This window comes from Haliotis asinina, chromosome 4, assembly GCF_037392515.1.
Source record: "Haliotis asinina isolate JCU_RB_2024 chromosome 4, JCU_Hal_asi_v2, whole genome shotgun sequence".
Taxonomy (NCBI): Eukaryota; Metazoa; Mollusca; class Gastropoda; order Lepetellida; family Haliotidae; genus Haliotis; species Haliotis asinina.
Genome location: NC_090283.1, coordinates 451,982 through 471,889, shown reverse-complemented (window position 1 = coordinate 471,889; position 19,908 = coordinate 451,982). Strand labels below are relative to the sequence as shown.

The 19,908-nt window shown below is 42.1% G+C and overlaps 1 protein-coding gene across 3 annotated transcripts in view; it reads right to left on the bottom strand.

Annotated features, from left to right (window-relative positions):
• Positions 1-19,908, bottom strand: part of LOC137280690 (unconventional myosin-XVI-like) — a 236,700-nt gene that overhangs the window by 38,995 nt on the left and 177,797 nt on the right. For all 3 annotated transcript variants that reach the window (XM_067811903.1, XM_067811906.1, XM_067811904.1), the window contains exon 33: positions 19,145-19,306. In XM_067811903.1, the coding sequence (XP_067668004.1) occupies positions 19,145-19,306 (162 nt within the window). The remainder of the gene's footprint in view (positions 1-19,144; positions 19,307-19,908) is intronic.

Sequence of the window (19,908 nt, the reverse complement as noted above, 5' to 3'; positions counted from 1 at the left end):
CCTGGTTCACAAGAGTACCATATGGAGAGAGTGGTCACCATGCAGGACTGATGGTTACCATATGGAGAGAGTGGTCACCATGTAGTACCACTGGTTATCATATGGAGAGAGTGGTCACCATGCAGGACTGATGGCTACCATATGGAGAGAGTGGTCACCATGTAGTACCACTGGTTATCATATGGAGAGAGTGGTCACCATGCAGGACTGATAGTTATCATATGGACAGAATGGTCACCATGTAGTCACCACTGGTTATCATATGGAGAGAATGGTCACCATGTAGTCACCACTGGTTATCATATGGAGAGAATGGTCACCAATGTAGTACCACTGATTATCATATGGAGAGAATGGTCACCATGCAAATATGACAACATGTTTATCGTATGGAGAGAATGATCACCATTTAGTACCGATGGTTATCATATGGAGAGAATGGTCACCATGCAGGACTGATAGTTATCATATGGAGAGAGTGGTCACCATGCAGGACTGATAGTTATCATATGGAGAGAGTGGTCACCATGCAGGACTGATAGTTACCATATGGAGAGAGTGGTCACCATGTAGTACCACTGGTTATCATATGGAGAGAGTGGTCACCATGCAGGACTGATAGTTATCATATGGAGAGAATGGTCACCATGTAGTACCACTGGTTATCATATGGAGAGAATGGTCACCATGCAGGACTGATAGTTATCATATGGAGAGAGTGGTCACCATGTAGTACCACTGGTTATCATATGGAGAGAGTGGTCACCATGTAGTACCACTGGTTATCATATGGAGAGAATGGTCACCATGCAAATATGACAACATGTTTATCGTATGGAGAGAATGATCACCATTTAGTACCGATGGTTATCATATGGAGAGAATGGTCACCATGCAGGACTGATAGTTATCATATGGAGAGAGTGGTCACCATGCAGGACTGATAGTTATCATATGGAGAGAGTGGTCACCATGCAGACTGATAGTTACCATATGGAGAGAGTGGTCACCATGTAGTACCACTGGTTATCATATGGAGAGAGTGGTCACCATGCAGGACTGATAGTTATCATATGGAGAGAATGGTCACCATGTAGTACCACTGGTTATCATATGGAGAGAGTGGTCACCATGCAGGACTGATAGTTATCATATGGAGAGAATGGTCACCATGTAGTACCACTGGTTATCATATGGAGAGAGTGGTCACCATGTAGTACCACTGGTTATCATATGGAGAGAGTGGTCACCATGCAGGACTGATAGTTACCATATGGAGAGAATGGTCACCATGTAGTCACCACTGGTTATCATATGGAGAGAATGGTCACCAATGTAGTACCACTGATTATCATATGGAGAGAATGGTCACCATGCAAATATGACAACATGTTTATCGTATGGAGAGAATGATCACCATTTAGTACCGATGGTTATCATATGGAGAGAATGGTCACCATGCAGTACCGATGGTTATTTTAGGGAGAGAATGATCACCATGTAGTACCAACGGTTATCATATGGAGAGAATGGTAACCTTGCAATATGATAACATGGCCGTTCCCACCTCCACATCCACCTCCACCACTCACACCACCACATCCAGACCCATTCCTCACACCACCACATCCAGCCCCATCCCTCACATAGCCACATCCAGCCCCATCCCTCACACCACCACATCCACCTCCATGACTTACACCACCACATCCAGCCCCATCCCTCACACCACCACATCCAGCCCCATCCCTCACACCACCACATCCACCTCCATGACTTACACCACCACATCCAGCCCCATCCCTCACATCACCACATCCAGCCCCATCCCTCACATAGCCACATCCAGCCCCATCCCTCACACCACCACATCCACCTCCATGACTTACACCACCACATCCAGCCCCATCCCTCACACCACCACATCCAGCCCCATCCCTCACACCACCACATCCACCTCCATGACTTACACCACCACATCCAGCCCCATCCCTCACATCACCACATCCAGCCCCATCCCTCACATAGCCACATCCAGCCCCATTCCTCACATCACCACATCCAGCCCCATCCCTCATACCACCACATCCAGCCCCATTCCTCACATCACCACATCCAGCCCCATCCCTCACACCACCACATCCAGCCCCATCCCTCACACCACCACATCCAGCCCCATCCCTCACACCACCACATCCACCTCCATGACTTACACCACCACATCCAACCCCATCCCTCACACCACCACATCCATCTCCATGACTTACACCACCACATCCAGCCCCATCCCTCACACCACCACATCCAGCCCCATCGCTCACACCACCACATCCACCCCCATCCCTCACACCACCACATCCAGCCCCATCCCTCACACCACCACATCCACCCCCATCCCTCACACCACCACATCCAGACCCATCGCTCACACCACCACATCCATCTCCATGACTTACACCACCACATCCAGCCCCATCCCTCACACCACCACATCCACCTCCATGACTTACACCACCACATCCACCTCCATCCCTCACACCACCACATCCAGCCCCATCCCTCACACCACCACATCCACCCCCATCCCTCACACCACCACATCCACCTCCATGACTTACACCACCACATCCACCTCCATGACTTACACCACCACATCCAGCCCCATCCCTCACACCACCACATCCACCTCCATGACTTACACCACCACATCCAGCCCCATCCCTCACACCACCACATCCAGCCCCATCCCTCACACCACCACATCCACCTCCATGACTTACACCACCACATCCAGCCCCATTCCTCACACCACCACATCCACCTCCATGACTTACACCACCACATCCAGCCCCATCCCTCACACCACCACATCCAGCCCCATCCCTCACACCACCACATCCACCTCCATGACTCACACCACCACATCCAGCCCCATTCCTCACATCACCACATCCAGTCCCATCCCTCACACCACCACATCCAGCCCCATCCCTCACACCACCACATCCAGCCCCATTCCTCACATCACCACATCCAGCCCCATCGCTCACACCACCACATCCAGCCCCACTACTTGTACGACTTTATTCAGACAAGTCATCATACTGAATTGAGTCGGAGCTAAATACCACTTGCTCCTGATGTTGATGCAAGTTCGTGTAGGTTGAGCTATGATGTACTGTGTGTTGATGTAGAGAAAACTATCCGTGTAAGTCTCGCCACCATCACCCCTCACATTTCCCTACTCCAGGGAGAGGGGAGCAGTCAGCACTGGAGATAACATAGCTGTCTTGTACATGTCAATGCCATTCATAACTTGTGTTTGAGGGTTTATTGTGGCAGCAGGATTCATTGTTACTCTTACCTAACACTACAGTGAAGACTGCCTACAACCACACAACACTGGCACCAAACCAATGTTCATCTCACAAACACAGTGGATCATCACATTGTCTTGTGGATCAGCATATTACACAGGATTAGTATATTGCCTATTGGACCAGCAGGATTTGTATATTGCCTATTGGACCAGCAGGATTAGTATATTGCCTATTGGACCAGCAGGATTAGTATATTGCCTATTGGACCAGCAGGATTAGTATATTGCCTATTGGACCAGCAGGATTAGTATATTGCCTATTGGACCAGCAGGATTAGTATATTGCTTATTGGAACAGGATTTTAGACCAGTGTAACTTTTCTTTGGATCACTACAGAAGACAATCAAGTGGTACATTCCAACACATGTACAATGTAAATATGAGGAAATCTCTGAGCACAGCAAGCCTGCCATACACTCACCAGATAACTATCTGCCTTCCAGCTACATTCTTGAGAGAAACGTTATGTTGGCTTTAAGCCAAATGTGTGTACCTCTCAGTATACCACCACGTATACCTCAATATATTGATGAATGACAGTAGGAATACAATATACCATCACTTGTATCACACTAAATTGAAAATAACAGTAGAAATACAATATATACTATCACTTATACCACATATGATTGATAAATAACAGTAGGAATATTGTACAATATACCATCACCTATACAATCCATGTGATTGGTGGATAAGAGTAGGAATACAATATCCCATCACCTATACCACACATGATTGGTGGATAACAGTAGGAATACAATATCCCATCACCTATACCACACATTTGGTAGATATGAGTAGGAATACAATATCCCATCACCTATACCACACATGATTGGTGGATAACAGTAGGAATACAATATACCATCACCTATACCACACATGATTGGTGGATAACAGTAGGAATACAATATCCCATCACCTATACCACACATTTGGTAGATAAGAGTAGGAATACAATATCCCATCACCTATACCACACATGATTGGTGGATAAGAGTAGGAATACAATATCCCATCACCTATACCACACATGTTTGGTGGATAAGAGTAGGAATACAATATCCCATCACTTATACCACACATGATTGGTGGATAACAGTAGGAATACAATATCCCATCACTTATACCACACATTTTTGGTGGATAACAGTAGGATTACAATATCCCATCACTTATACGACACGTTTGGTGGATAACGGTAGGAATACAATATCCCATCACTTATACCACACATGATTGGTGGATAAGAGTAGGAATACAATATCCCATCACCTATACCACACATGTTTGGTGGATAAGAGTAGGAATACAATATCCCATCACTTATACCACACATGATTGGTGGATAACAGTAGGAATACAATATCCCATCACTTATACCACATATTTTTGGTGGATAACAGTAGGAATACAATATCCCATCACTTATACCACACGTTTGGTGGATAACGGTAGGAATACAATATCCCATCACTTATACCACACATGATTGGTGGATAAGAGTAGGAATACAATATCCCATCACTTATACCAATTATCCATAATGCTGTAACCACTGCTGTAGACTGTACCTCTCAGTGCTGAGCATCACCTGGGATTATGGTCTTCTTCACCTAGGTTTCATGTTACACATGTGTCAGATTTACACAGCTGTTGCTACAATGATACAGCACTGACAGGGTGGGTCAACCAGGATCAGAACTAGCTCCTGGAATCAGGCCCATACTGAGTATACTCACTCATTTCAGTCTTTACACACAAAATATCATTTATAACATTCTTCATGTCATTCATCCCAAACGACAAAGCATTCATGAATTTTTTCACACACAGCACACTTTGCACTCTGAAGAACATTTATGTTGCTCTTCAAACATAACAAAATGTTAAAAATGACATAACGCTTTATTGTGTTTGCTTTGTGTGAACAATGACATATGGCTTTATTGTGTGAGAAGAAAGCCTTAAATGCTTTATTGTGTGAGAACAACTTAAATGCTTATTTTGTTACAAGAAAGACTCAAATGCTTTTCTCTGAATGAAAAATGATCTGAATGCTTTGCTCTGTGAGAAAAACGTCACAATGCTTTGTTGTGTGCAGAGAATGACATAAATGCTTTGCCATGTGTGAACAATGATATATATATATTCTTTTATATATATTCTTTACTATGTCTTTTGGTCTTCACTTCATTATCATTCATTCATTCTTCCCATCAATCCAAGACCATTTCTAAGTTATTCACCTCATTTTCCATCACTTCAAACATTAGAAGTCACACCACACACATTACAGATATTTCATGTCACTATTCACACACAAACAGACATTCCATTTCACTGTACCCACATATAACAGATATTTCACCTCAGTATTCACACACATAACAGATATGTCAGGTCATTTACACACTGAAATTACATTTCATTTTCACATACATAGCAGACATTTCAGGTGATTCTTCACACACACACATGTACTCCATTCCATTCATTAAACACAAAACAGACATTACATGTCATCATTTACACATGAACACATACAATTCCATTTCTTTCCCACTGATTTGAGCTGTGGTGATAGGTATGTGCTTAACTTGTGTTTATGTACTTCCTCTCGGGTAAAATCAAGGAGAGGATGATCAACCTCAGTGATCATGTACATATGTTACCTGCTGTAAGCATGATGTATCTGACAGAAAGGAAATGGAAACTACAAGCTTCTGGCAGACACTGAGGACATTTTGAACTAGGAGTAAGGTCAAGAGGGGGCAACTGGCTGCTAAGTCCAATAGATCATTAACCAACAGACAATAAGTTGGTACTGTAAGCTGGGGAGTTTGTAATGCTGGCCTTCTGATCACTAAGTCAAATATAAAGTTCACCAACAGACAATAAGTTGGTACTGTAAGTTCGGGAGTTTGTAGAGCTCAGTAACTAGTTATTAAGGCAAAAAGCTGGTTCATCAACAGACAATGAACTGGTACTATAAGCTGGGGAGTTTGTAGAGCTCAGTAACAAGTTATTAAGGCAATAAGCTGGTTCACCAACAGACAATAAACTGGTACTGTAAGCTGGGGAGTTTGTAGTGCTGGCCTTCTGGTCACTAAGTCAAATATAAAGTTCACCAACAGACAATAAGTTGGTACTGTAAGTTCGGGAGTTTGTAGAGCTCAGTAACTAGTTATTAAGGCAAAAAGCTGGTTCACCAACAGACAATAAACTGGTACTGTAAGCTGGGGAGTTTGTAGTGTTGGCCTCAACACACCAATGTAACCTGATCCTTCAGAGAGTAACTACCTACTCACCCCACAGAGTCCTAACACTGCACAGTATCACAAGCCACATAAAGTTTGCAACTCACCTTCTAGTTAAGTATTAACTCACAGAAAATGGCAGAAAAGAAATCCAGGTCTTGTTTACAAGTGAGGCAGTGTAGACAATGCTCCACATGGAATGACAACCAGCTGTCTACTACTGCTGAAGCTAACCCCCTGCTTCACTCCCTACCAGCAACACTAATTAATTATTCCCTTCCACTGAAGGGAGAGTGAGAATCCCAGCTATGTTCCCAAAATAGAGGGGTAATCATCCCTGGTGCTGTATCTGAGAGTGAGGCTGCTAGCTGCCAACACACGCTCTCATACTTAATATGGCCAAAGCTAAATGAGGGGAAAGGAGGTGGGTTTGTGAGTGGGGTTTCTCCACTGGGACAGGAAGTTGTGTCTGGTGGGGACTGAGTCGGGCTTGTGTGATGCTTGGTTCCCATGGTGGACATGGGTGTTGTGTTGACCCAGGGCACAGAGCTTGTCACATTCCTTGGCACGAGGTCAAACTGGAAGCTAAGGGAGATAACTGTGGTAGCTGGGAGTGACCATGTGTTCCCCTGTGGTCAAGCTTCACTTCCTGATACCACAAGGATTATTGTTGGGGAGATACAGGACTTGGGTCACAGTTGGGACAATACTGGCTCTTTGTTTCATACAAATTCTTAATGAAATGCTAGACACCTTCTTACATGTCAGATTTTTTATGTTTGAAACTTGATTTTTAAACAGAAGTTGTTAACTACATATACAACTGATGAAGGACAGGTGAAGAAAAATCTTCTCTAAAAGCTATAGTTGTTCTGGACTGGTAAATACTCTTGTTCCAGTAAATAGGCATGTTGATCTACACCCTTCCATTTGTAGCATGTACAGGGCATTATGTCTGGTGGTAATGCAGGGGGCTAGGAAGGCCTCACAGTGGGGGTGGGGGAGCATCTGTTGTTTGATGATGTGAGTAATTGCAGGAAGCATGTGCTGCAGTCATCATGACATCACGGCCAGGCATCACAACTCGCTGTTTCATGTCTATGTGCGTAGTTGGGGAGACTTAGCCATTAGATAGTACAGGAAATCGTCTGCAGTAGGTGGGAGTAATTTTCTCACACTCGGTTGGATGTGTAACAGTACACATTTATAGCAGATCTGTACTAGGTGGGGGCTGTAAGGGTACCCAGGTGGGATTATTCCTCTCATCAACTCCCCCCACTCTCCACACCCTACTTCCTCCCTCACCCTACTTCCTCCCTTGTTCAACGTCCAGTAAAACCTACCCAGCAGTGACTTATGACTGGTGGTTGGATATTTTAGAAAGCCTTCGTTGAGACTCTTCAACAATAGCTTGTTTCCAAAGTGCTGAGAGTAGTTAGCTGTCCTGCAGCAGTAAGAAACAGTTTGAGATCTCAAATCCCAAACAAATGCATCAACAACCTATCCTTCAATAGGACAGACCATAGGACAGACCACAGTGATGGCAGTGTTTTGATCACATGACGCGGTAGGCAGAAAGTAAACATAAAGTATGCCCTGTCATAGACTACCAAGTTTTATCCATGAGTGGTCTCTCAACAGAATAGAAGTAATTCCTGGGAAAAAATGTTTTTAAACTTATTTAAAAACTCAATGTTTATGAGCAAATTAACTTGTCTACAATAGACATGACACAACTTCGATGACAGCTGCATGTAATTGATGCATATAGTTGGCTTTGTGATCTCTGGAAAATACATTCCGAACATACCACCTTATGTATGATTATGTGTGTGTGTGTGTGTGTGTGTGTGTGTGTGTGTGTGTGTGTGTGTGTGTGTGTGTGTGTGTGTGTGTGTGTGTGTGTGTGTGTGTGTGTGTGTGTGTGTGTGTGTGTGTGTGTGTGTGTGTGTGTGTGTGTGTGTGTGTGTGTGTGTGTGTGTGCATTGCGCACGCACATGCAGTATGCGCCTTCCTATGTATGGATGGATGTATGGATGAAATGTGTGTGTATAGTCAGTCTTGGCATATGTGTGTATAATCAGTCTTGGCATATGTGTGTATAGTCAGTCTTGGTATATGTGTATATAATCAGTCTTGGTATATGAGTGTATAATCAGTCTTGGTATATGTGTGTATAATCAGTCTTGGCATATGTGTGTGTACATGCACATTTATTATGCACAGGAAGTGAGACTTGAATAAACATCTCTCTCTTATAAACATGAGAGAACCACACAAGCTGCACACATTTGATAGTAACAACTCTTCCTGGTCTGTTTTTCGGGTTTGACATTCATTCTTGTTATAGGGTGGTCATTCTGTGTGTGGCAATGGGGTGCATGAATCGTTTCAAGAAAGGTTCAGGCTTGAAATTTCATCGCATACCGACTGAGACTTGCAGACAACAGAAGTGGCTGCAGGATACAGGCAATTAATTTGATATAAATTATTTGCCAAGTAAGGGGTATTTTTAATGTGTTAAATGTTATGTACAAATGATTATATTTTTATTCACCTGACTTCGGCCCACAATACCTATTTCATAAAATGCCTCAAATTCCAGATATACTTAAGTCATCTTAAAAGGTGTCCACTTTCCATATATTCATTTGCCTTCAGTGACTTGAAGGCTCTCATAGATTCGTGGGTGAACTGACCAGGGGTGTCTCGACAGATAGGAATAAATATCCATGAAAGTTATCCCTGGACATGTTGTCAGTCCATCAACCCAGCCACTTCGCAAACAGTATGGGTCAGCAAAGTACAAGTGTCCTGACAATACTTTAGTTTCGTCTTGTATTGTTCGCATGTCTCAACGGGCATAATAATCTGACCATTGTTTGCTGTTTATGCTACACTGGTCTACACATGTCTGAGTGAGTGTAGCTCGTGATGTCACTTCCGTAAACATATGGACATTGCTATTGCAGATGGAGAATGATGAATTCAGAAAATAGACTGGGCCACACACACCAGTGACTGACCTCATTTTTAAAGTCATTATACCAGGAGCACAGGCAAACTGTAGCGCAAGTAGTGTTGCGCAGCGTAGAGAATATGACCAGTCTTCATATATGCGAGTGAAGTGAGCAAAGGTTGGCAACACACTTCCCTCGCTTTGGTCCAAAAAGTATTTTTTGTGTCAAAATGAAATATCGCCACCATCAAAGGTACACTCCAAATTCCTGACTAGGTTGTGATCTCAGATTTCCAACACCATATTTAACAATTACTCATGTGAAATATGTTTTATTCAACATTTTAAGCGCCGCTTAAAATGACGCTGAATTGAGGTCAGGATGTCAGTAGCCTAAGGTTAGGATATCAGTAGCCTGAGTTCAGGATGTCAGTAGCCTGAGGTCAGGATGGTGAGTAGCCTGTGGTGAGGATGTTAAATAACCACAGTCAGTATGTCAGTAGCCTAAGGTCAGCATGACAGTAACCGAAAGTCATTATGCCTGACATTGGTATGTCAGTAGCCTGAGGTCAGCATGTTAGCAGCCCAAAGTCAGTATGTCAGTAGCCTGAGGTCAGTGTGTCAGTAGACAAAAGTCAGTATGTCAGTACATATCCTGAGGTGTACCCTGATTTCAGTGTGTCAGTAGCCAAAAGTCAGTATGTCAGTACATATCCTGAGGTGTACCCTGAGGTCAGTATGTCAGTAGCCAAAAGTCAGTATGTCAGTATGGATCCTGAGGTGTACCCGAGGCCAGTGTGTCAGTAGTCAAAAGTCAGTATGTCAGTACGTATCCTGAGGTGTACCCTGAGGCCAGTATGTCAGTAGCCAAAAGTCAGTATGTCAGTAGTCTGAGGTCAGCATGTCAGTAGCCCAGTTCAGAATGTCAGTAGTCTAACATCAAAATGTGAGGTCAGCATGTAAGTAGTGCAGGGTCAGTATGTCAGTAGCCCAAAGTCAGTATGTCAGTATGTCAGTAGCACATGGTCAATATATGTCAGTAGCCTGAGGTCAGTGTGTTAGTAACCTGATGTCAATATGTCAGTAGCCTGAGGTCAGTGTGTTAGTAACCTGATGTCAATATGTCAGTATCCCGATGTCAGTTTGTCAGTAGCCCATGGTCAAAATGTCAGTAGACTATATTATATCAGTAGCCTGAGGTCAGTATGTTAGTAGCCAAAGGTCAGTATGTAAGTACCCTGAGGTGAGTATGTGAATAGCCCAAAGTTGAAATGTCATTAGCACAGGATCAGTATGTCAGTAGCTAAGGTCAGCATGTCAGTAGCTGATGTGAGTATGTCAGAAGTCCGGGGTCAGTATGTCAGTAGCTAAGGTCAGTATGTCAGTAGCTAAGGTCAGCATGTCAGTAGCTGATGTGAGTATGTCAGAAGTCCGGGGTCAGTATGTCAGTAGCTAAGGTCAGTATGTCAGTAGCCCAGAGTCAATAAGTCAGTAAAGCCACCAGTACTACAGTGAGATTACCTCTATTCCAAACTCAGAAATATGAATATGTGTGAATTAAATGTCAAATATGAACTTCAGCGTGACCATGCTTACACACTGCATCTATAGTCAGTCAGTCAGTCAGACACAGGCTCAGATCATCACATTTCTACCCCTTAGTCACATGACTCTGATCAGAAGAAGATATATATCACACACCCTCTACATTCACCATAGTCACATGACTCAGATCAGTGAGGGATATATATCACACACCTTCTACCTTCAATATAGTCAAATGACTCAGATCAGTGGAAGATCTATATCACACACCTTCCACCTTCACCATAGTCACATGACTCAAATCAGTGGAAGACATATATCACACACCCTCTACATTCACCATAGTCACATGACTCAGATCAGTGAGGGATATACAATGTATATCACACACCTTCTACCTTCACCATAGTCACATGACTCAGATCAGTGGGGGATATATATCACACACCTTCTACATTCACCATAGTCACATGACTCAGATCAGTGGGGGATATATATCACACACCTTCCACCTTCACCATAGTCACATGACTCAAATCAGTGGAAGACATATATCACACACCCTCTACATTCACATGAGTCACATGACTCAGATCAGTGAGGGATATACAATGTATATCACACACCTTCTACCTTCACCATAGTCACATGACTCAGATCAGTGGGGGATATATATCACACACCCTCTACATTCACCATAGTCACATGACTCAGATCAGTGGGGGATATATATCACACACCCTCTACATTCACCATAGTCACATGACTCAGATCAGTGGGGGATATATATCACACACCTTCCACCTTCACCATAGTCACATGACTCAAATCAGTGGAAGACATATATCACACACCCTCTACATTCACCATAGTCACATGACTCAGATCAGTGAGGGATATACAATGTATATCACACACCTTCTACCTTCACCATAGTCACATGACTCAGATCAGTGGGGGATATATATCACACACCCTCTACATTCACCATAGTCACATGACTCAGATCAGTGGAAGATATATATCACACACCTTCTACATTCACCATAGTCACATAACTCAGATCAGTGAGGGATATATATCACACACCTTCCACCTTCACCATAGTCACATGACTCAAATCAGTGGAAGACATATATCACACACCCTCTACATTCACATGAGTCACATGACTCAGATCAGTGAGGGATATACAATGTATATCACACACCTTCTACCTTCACCATAGTCACATGACTCAGATCAGTGGGGGATATATATCACACACCCTCTACATTCACCATAGTCATATGACTCAGATCAGTGGGGGATATATATCACACACCTTCCACCTTCACCATAGTCACATGACACAAATCAGTGGAAGACATATATCACACACCCTCTACATTCACCATAGTCACATGACTCAGATCAGTGAGGGATATACAATGTATATCACACACCTTCTACCTTCACCATAGTCACATGACTCAGATCAGTGGGGGATATATATCACACACCCTCTACATTCACCATAGTCACATGACTCAGATCAGTGGAAGATATATATCACACACCTTCTACATTCACCATAGTCACATAACTCAGATCAGTGAGGGATATATATCACACACCTTCTACCTTTAACATAGTCACATGACTCAGATCAGTGGAAGATATATGTCACACACCTTGTACCTTCACCACATTCACAAGACTAAGATCAGTGGGTTATATATATCTCACACCTTCTACCTATCACCCTAGTCATAACGGTGACTCAGATCAGTGGAAGATAATAAATCTTACACACCTTCTACTTCAGTCCTTGTCAGAGGATTAGTGGAAGATATATAAAATTTTTCATACATAGAGGGTTGAAGTTGAGGCAAGAGAGTTATCTCCCCTACCTCATAATCACAGTAACTGAAGACCAAAAGCTGATGTCAATCACAGAAAATGTCTATCTAGAGGTCTGTAGTGAGCTGTCAGCAATACCAAGAGCTCTACAGGTAAGTAGGATGTGGTTTACATATCAGCCGTATCTGGTGTAGAGGTGGGTAGATTGTGGCCTAGAGGTTAGTAGAATGTGGTCAACAGTTGCATAGTATATGGTCTACAGGTCTGAGTTTCGTGTGGTGTACAGGTCAGTAGTATATGGTCTACTGGTCTGAGTTTCGTGTGGTGTACAGGTCAGTAGTATATGGTCTACCGGTCTGAGTTTCGAGTGGTGTACAGGTCAGTAGTATATGGTCTACAGGTCTGAGTTTCGTGTGGTGTACAGGTCAGTAGTATATGGTCTACAGGTCTGAGTTTCGTGTGGTGTACAGGTCAGTAGTATATGGTCTACAGGTCTGAGTTTCGTGTGGTGTACAGGTCAGTAGTATATGGTCTACAGGTCTGAGTTTCGTGTGGTGTACAGGTCAGTAGTGTATGGTCAGTAGTATATGGTCTACCGGTCTGAGTTTCGTGTGGTGTGCAGGTCAGTAGTATATGGTCTACAGGTCTGAGTTTCGTGTGGTGTGCAGGTCAGTAGTATATGGTCTACCGGTCTGAGTTTCGTGTGGTGTACAGGTCAGTAGTATATGGTCTACCGGTCTGAGTTTCGTGTGGTGTACAGGTCAGTAGTATATGGTCTACAGGTCTGAGTTTCGAGTGGTGTACAGGTCAGTAGTATATGGTCTAATTTGCCCAGCAGGTAAGAGATCAAACTGTGGACTTTGTGATACAAGCCTGAAATTTGACTTGGTTGTAGCATATACCATTCCTATTTCATGTAGATCAAGAGGCCTGGCAAATTTTTCACATTTTTCAGATTTTGGGGGAAAAAGGTAAAAATATTCAATTTTTCTACTATTTTCATCGTAACTTTTTCTAAAATTCTCCAGTTCTCATAAATAATTTATTGATGGACATTTTTCAGAATGGATGCCATATAGGCTACATCAGTAAAATATGTATGAATCATGAGCTAACTTTCTTTTTATTATTGCTTTACAAACTACAAACAAGATTTTGGCCATTTTTAATTTTTTAATTTTTCAGTTTTAAATCCTCAAAAATTAATGTGAGAACAGATGAAAGTTTATTTGAAGAGTATATCAGAAGATTTACATGCATAACGTAAGAGCTTGGCTGCGTCTGGATCACCAATAAAAAACAGATCAAAATCAATGAAAACATGTTCAACATGAGTGTCACAAATATGCTTCCAGTGATATTTGATCTGCAGGTTTTTTCATGTACATTCAAGGATTGATATGACAACATCTGGTTTTGAGTCAGTCTGTGGTGAAATGTCTTCAAAGCAATTGCGAAGAACTGAGTTTGTGAATGGATGTAGTCATCCTTGAAGCAATATACAAAGTGGGCAAGAGTGATATTCTCGGTTTCCATCCCCCAACTTGTCTATATACACTGTAAAACCCATTGCAGTCAACTCTGTGTGCAGACTCTTTAAGTGCTGTCACAACCCCTAGTGTACAGTACACAATCCTGTGTGCTTAGTAGCAGAATATGGCCTACAGGTCAGTATCATGTGGTGTACAGTTCAGTAGAATGAGGTGTACAGGTCAGTAGAATATGGTCAACAGGTCAGTAGAATATGGTCAACAGGTCAGTAGTATACGGTATACAGGTCAGTAGAATATGGTCAACAGGTCAGTAGTATAACAATATTCAATCTTTAGGGAGGAAGATAGGGAGGTTTGACACCCTCAGTTGTACATAACAATATACAATCTGTAGGGAGGAAGATAGGAAGATAGGGAGGCTTGACACCCTCAGTTTTACATAACAATATACAATGTGTAGGGAGGAAGATAGGGAGGTTTGACACCCTCAGTTTTACATAACAATATACAATGTGTAGGGAGGAAGATAGGGATGTTTGACACCCTCAGTTTTACATAACAATATACAATGTGTAGGGAGGAAGATAGGGAGGTTTGACACCCTCAGTTTTACATAACAATATACGATGTGTAGGGAGGAAGATAGGGATGTTTGACACCCTCAGTTTTACATAACAATATACAATGTGTAAGGAGGAAGATAGGGATGTTTGACACCCTCAGTTTTACATAACAATATACAATGTGTAGGGAGGAAGATAGGGATGTTTGACACCCTCAGTTTTACATAACAATATACAATGTGTAAGGAGGAAGATAGGGATGTTTGACACCCTCAGTTTTACATAACAATATACAATGTGTAGGGAGGAAGATAGGGGGGTTTGACACCCTCAGTTTTACATAACAATATACAATGTGTAGGGAGGAAGATAGGGAGGTTTGACACCCTCAGTTTTACATAACAATATACAAAGTGTAGGGAGGAAGATAGGGAGGTTTGACACCCTCAGTTTTACGTAACAATATACAATGTGTAGGGAGGAAGATAGGGAGGTTTGACACCCTCAGTTTTACGCAACAATATACAATGTGTAGGGAGGAAGATAGGGAGGTTTGACACCCTCAGTTTTACATAACAATATACGATGTGTAGGGAGGAAGATAGGGATGTTTGACACCCTCAGTTTTACATAACAATATACAATGTGTAGGGAGGAAGATACGGAGGTTTGACACCCTCAGTTTTACATAACAATATACAATGTGTAGGGAGGAAGATAGGGGGGTTTGACACCCTCTGTTTTACATAACAATATGCAATGTGTAGGGAGGAAGATAGGGAGATTTGACACCCTCAGTTTTACATAACAATATACAATGTGTAAGGAGGAAGATAGGGATGTTTGACACCCTCAGTTTTACATAACAATATACAATGTGTAGGGAGAAAGATAGGGGGGTTTGACACCCTCAGTTTTACATAACAATATACAATGTGTAGGGAGGAAGATACGGAGGTTTGACACCCTCAGTTTTACATAACAATATACAATGTGTAGGGAGGAAGATAGGGGGGTTTGACACCCTCAGTTTTACATAACAATATACAATGTGTACGGAGGAAGATAGGGATGTTTGACACCCTCAGTTTTACATAACAATATACAATGTGTAGGGAGGAAGATAGGGGGGGTTTGACACCCTCAGTTTTACATAACAATATACAATGTGTAGGGAGGAAGATAGGGGGGTTTGACACCCTCAGTTTTACAAAACAATATACAATGTGTAGGGAGGAAGATACGGAGGTTTGACACCCTCAGTTTTACATAACAATATACAATGTGTAGGGAGGAAGAAAGGGAGGTTTGACACCCTCAGTTTTACATAACAATATACAATGTGTAGGGAGGAAGATACGGAGGTTTGACACCCTCAGTTTTACATAACAATATACAATGTGTAGGGAGGAAGATAGGGAGGTTTGACACCCTCAGTTTTACATAACAATATACAATGTGTAGGGAGGAAGATAGGGGGGTTTGACACCCTCAGTTTTACATAACAATATACAATGTGTAGGGAGGAAGATAGGAAGGTTTGACACCCTCAGTTTTACATAACAATATACAATGTGTAGGGAGGAAGATACGGAGGTTTGACACCCTCAGTTTTACATAACAATATACAATGTGTAGGGAGGAAGATAGGGATGTTTGACACCCTCAGTTTTACATAACAATATACAATGTGTAGGGAGGAAGATAGGGGGGTTTGACACCCTCAGTTTTACATAACAATATACAATGTGTAGGGAGGAAGATACGGAGGTTTGACACCCTCAGTTTTACATAACAATATACAATGTGTAGGGAGGAAGATAGGGGGGTTTGACACCCTCAGTTTTACATAACAATATACAATGTGTAGGGAGGAAGATAGGGGGGTTTGACACCCTCAGTTTTACATAACAATATACAATGTGTAGGGAGGAAGATACGGAGGTTTGACACCCTCAGTTTTACATAACAATATACAATGTGTAGGGAGGAAGATACGGAGGTTTGACACCCTCAGTTTTACATAACAATATACAATGTGTAGGGAGGAAGATACGGAGGTTTGACACCCTCAGTTTTACATAACAATATACAATGTGTAGGGAGGAAGATAGGGAGGTTTGACACCCTCAGTTTTACATAACAATATACAATGTGTAGGGAGGAAGATAGGGGGGTTTGACACCCTCAGTTTTACATAACAATATACAATGTGTAGGGAGGAAGATAGGGAGGTTTGACACCCTCAGTTTTACATAACAATATACAATGTGTAGGGAGGAAGATAGGGAGGGTTGACACCCTCAGTTGTACATAACAATATACAATGTGTAGGGAGGAAGGTACGGAGGCTTGACACCCTCAGTTTTACATAACAATATACAATGTGTAGGGAGGAAGATACGGAGGTTTGACACCCTCAGTTTTACATAACAATATACAATGTGTAGGGAGGAAGATACGGAGGTTTGACACCCTCAGTTTTACATAACAATATACAATGTGTAGGGAGGAAGATAGGGGGGTTTGACACCCTCAGTTTTACATAACAATATACAATGTGTAGGGAGGAAGATACGGAGGTTTGACACCCTCAGTTTTACATAACAATATACAATGTGTAGGGAGGAAGATACGGAGGTTTGACACCCTCAGTTTTACATAACAATATACAATGTGTAGGGAGGAAGATAGGGGGGTTTGACACCCTCAGTTTTAAATAACAATATACAATGTGTAGGGAGGAAGATAGGGGGGTTTGACACCCTCAGTTTCACATAACAATATACAATGTGTAGGGAGGAAGATACGGAGGTTTGACACCCTCAGTTTTACATAACAATATACAATGTGTAGGGAGGAAGATACGGAGGTTTGACAACCTCAGTTTTACATAACAATATACAATGTGTAGGGAGGAAGATACGGAGGTTTGACACCCTCAGTTTTACATAACAATATACAATGTGTAGGGAGGAAGATAGGGAGGTTTGACACCCTCAGTTTTACATAACAATATACAATGTGTAGGGAGGAAGATAGGGAGGTTTGACACCCTCAGTTTTACATAACAATATACAATGTGTAGGGAGGAAGATAGGGAGGTTTGACACCCTCAGTTTTACATAACAATATACAATGTGTAGGGAGGAAGATACGGAGGTTTGACACCCTCAGTTTTACATAACAATATACAATGTGTAGGGAGGAAGATAGGGAGGTTTGACACCCTCAGTTTTACATAACAATATACAATGTGTAGGGAGGAAGATACGGAGGTTTGACACCCTCAGTTTTACATAACAATATACAATGTGTAGGGAGGAAGATACGGAGGTTTGACACCCTCAGTTTTACATAACAATATACAATGTGTAGGGAGGAAGATAGGGAGGTTTGACACCCTCAGTTTTACATAACAATATACAATGTGTAGGGAGGAAGATAGGGGGGTTTGACACCCTCAGTTTTACATAACAATATACAATGTGTAGGGAGGAAGATACGGAGGTTTGACACCCTCAGTTTTACATAACAATATACAATGTGTAGGGAGGAAGATACGGAGGTTTGACACCCTCAGTTTTACATAACAATATACAATGTGTAGGGAGGAAGATACGGAGGTTTGACACCCTCAGTTTTACATAACAATATACAATGTGTAGGGAGGAAGATACGGAGGTTTGACACCCTCAGTTTTACATAACAATATACAATGTGTAGGGAGGAAGATACGGAGGTTTGACACCCTCAGTTTTACATAACAATATACAATGTGTAGGGAGGAGGATACGGAGGTTTGACACCCTCAGTTTTACATAACAATATACAATGTGTAGGGAGGAAGATAGGGAGGTTTGACACCCTCAGTTTTACATAACAATATACAATGTGTAGGGAGGAAGATACTCTGTTGGAAACAAATTATTACAAAGTTAAACAATAAGCATCTGGGAATAATGCAGTCATCAATGTCAGCTTGTTTCCAGTTATTCAGCTTCTGTTCTTCAACAGCAACGTTTTGTGTCGGACTCTAAATACCCGTCACTCGTTATACTAAACAACTTAACCCCTACATAAAAAGAACTAGACCTACCTTTCTTTCCTTTATTGCCAGGTTTTGTCTTCTGCTCATTTGGCTGTGCTGTAACCACGGCGACGGGTCGTGTGGGTTCTGGCTCTGGTTCTGGTTCCAGCTCTGGTGGAGGAGGGGGAGGTAACTCATCCACAGGCATATCCTTAGTTGTGTCATCGCGACCTGCACCATGGATCCAGATTCAGATAGTGACTCACAATGGTGATACTCTGTTAGATAGTGACTCACAATGGTGATACTCTGTTAGATGGTGACTCACAATGGTGATACTCTGTTAGATAGCAACTCACAATGGTGATACCCTTTTAGATAGTGACTCACAATGGTGATACTCTGTTAGATAGTGACTCACAATGGTGATACTCTGTTAGATAGCAACTCACAATGGTGATACTCTGTTAGATAGTGACTCACAATAGTGATACTCCATTAGATAGTGACTCAAATGGTGATACTCTGTTAGATAGTGACTCACAATGGTGATACTCTGTTAGATAGTGACTCACAATGGTGATACTCTGTTAGATAGTGACTCACAATAGTGATAGTCTGTTAGATAGTGACTCAAATGGTGATACTCTGTTAGATAGTGACTCACAATAGTGATACTCTGTTAGATAGTGACTCACAATGGTTAGTTACCTAGACAGCTGAGTTCAGCTTAATAAACTCTGGCACTGATCACCAGAATATGTGCCAGTGCTAGAATATACACATTACTTCATTACAGTTGACAGAGGACTTGTTCCACTTATAAATGAACA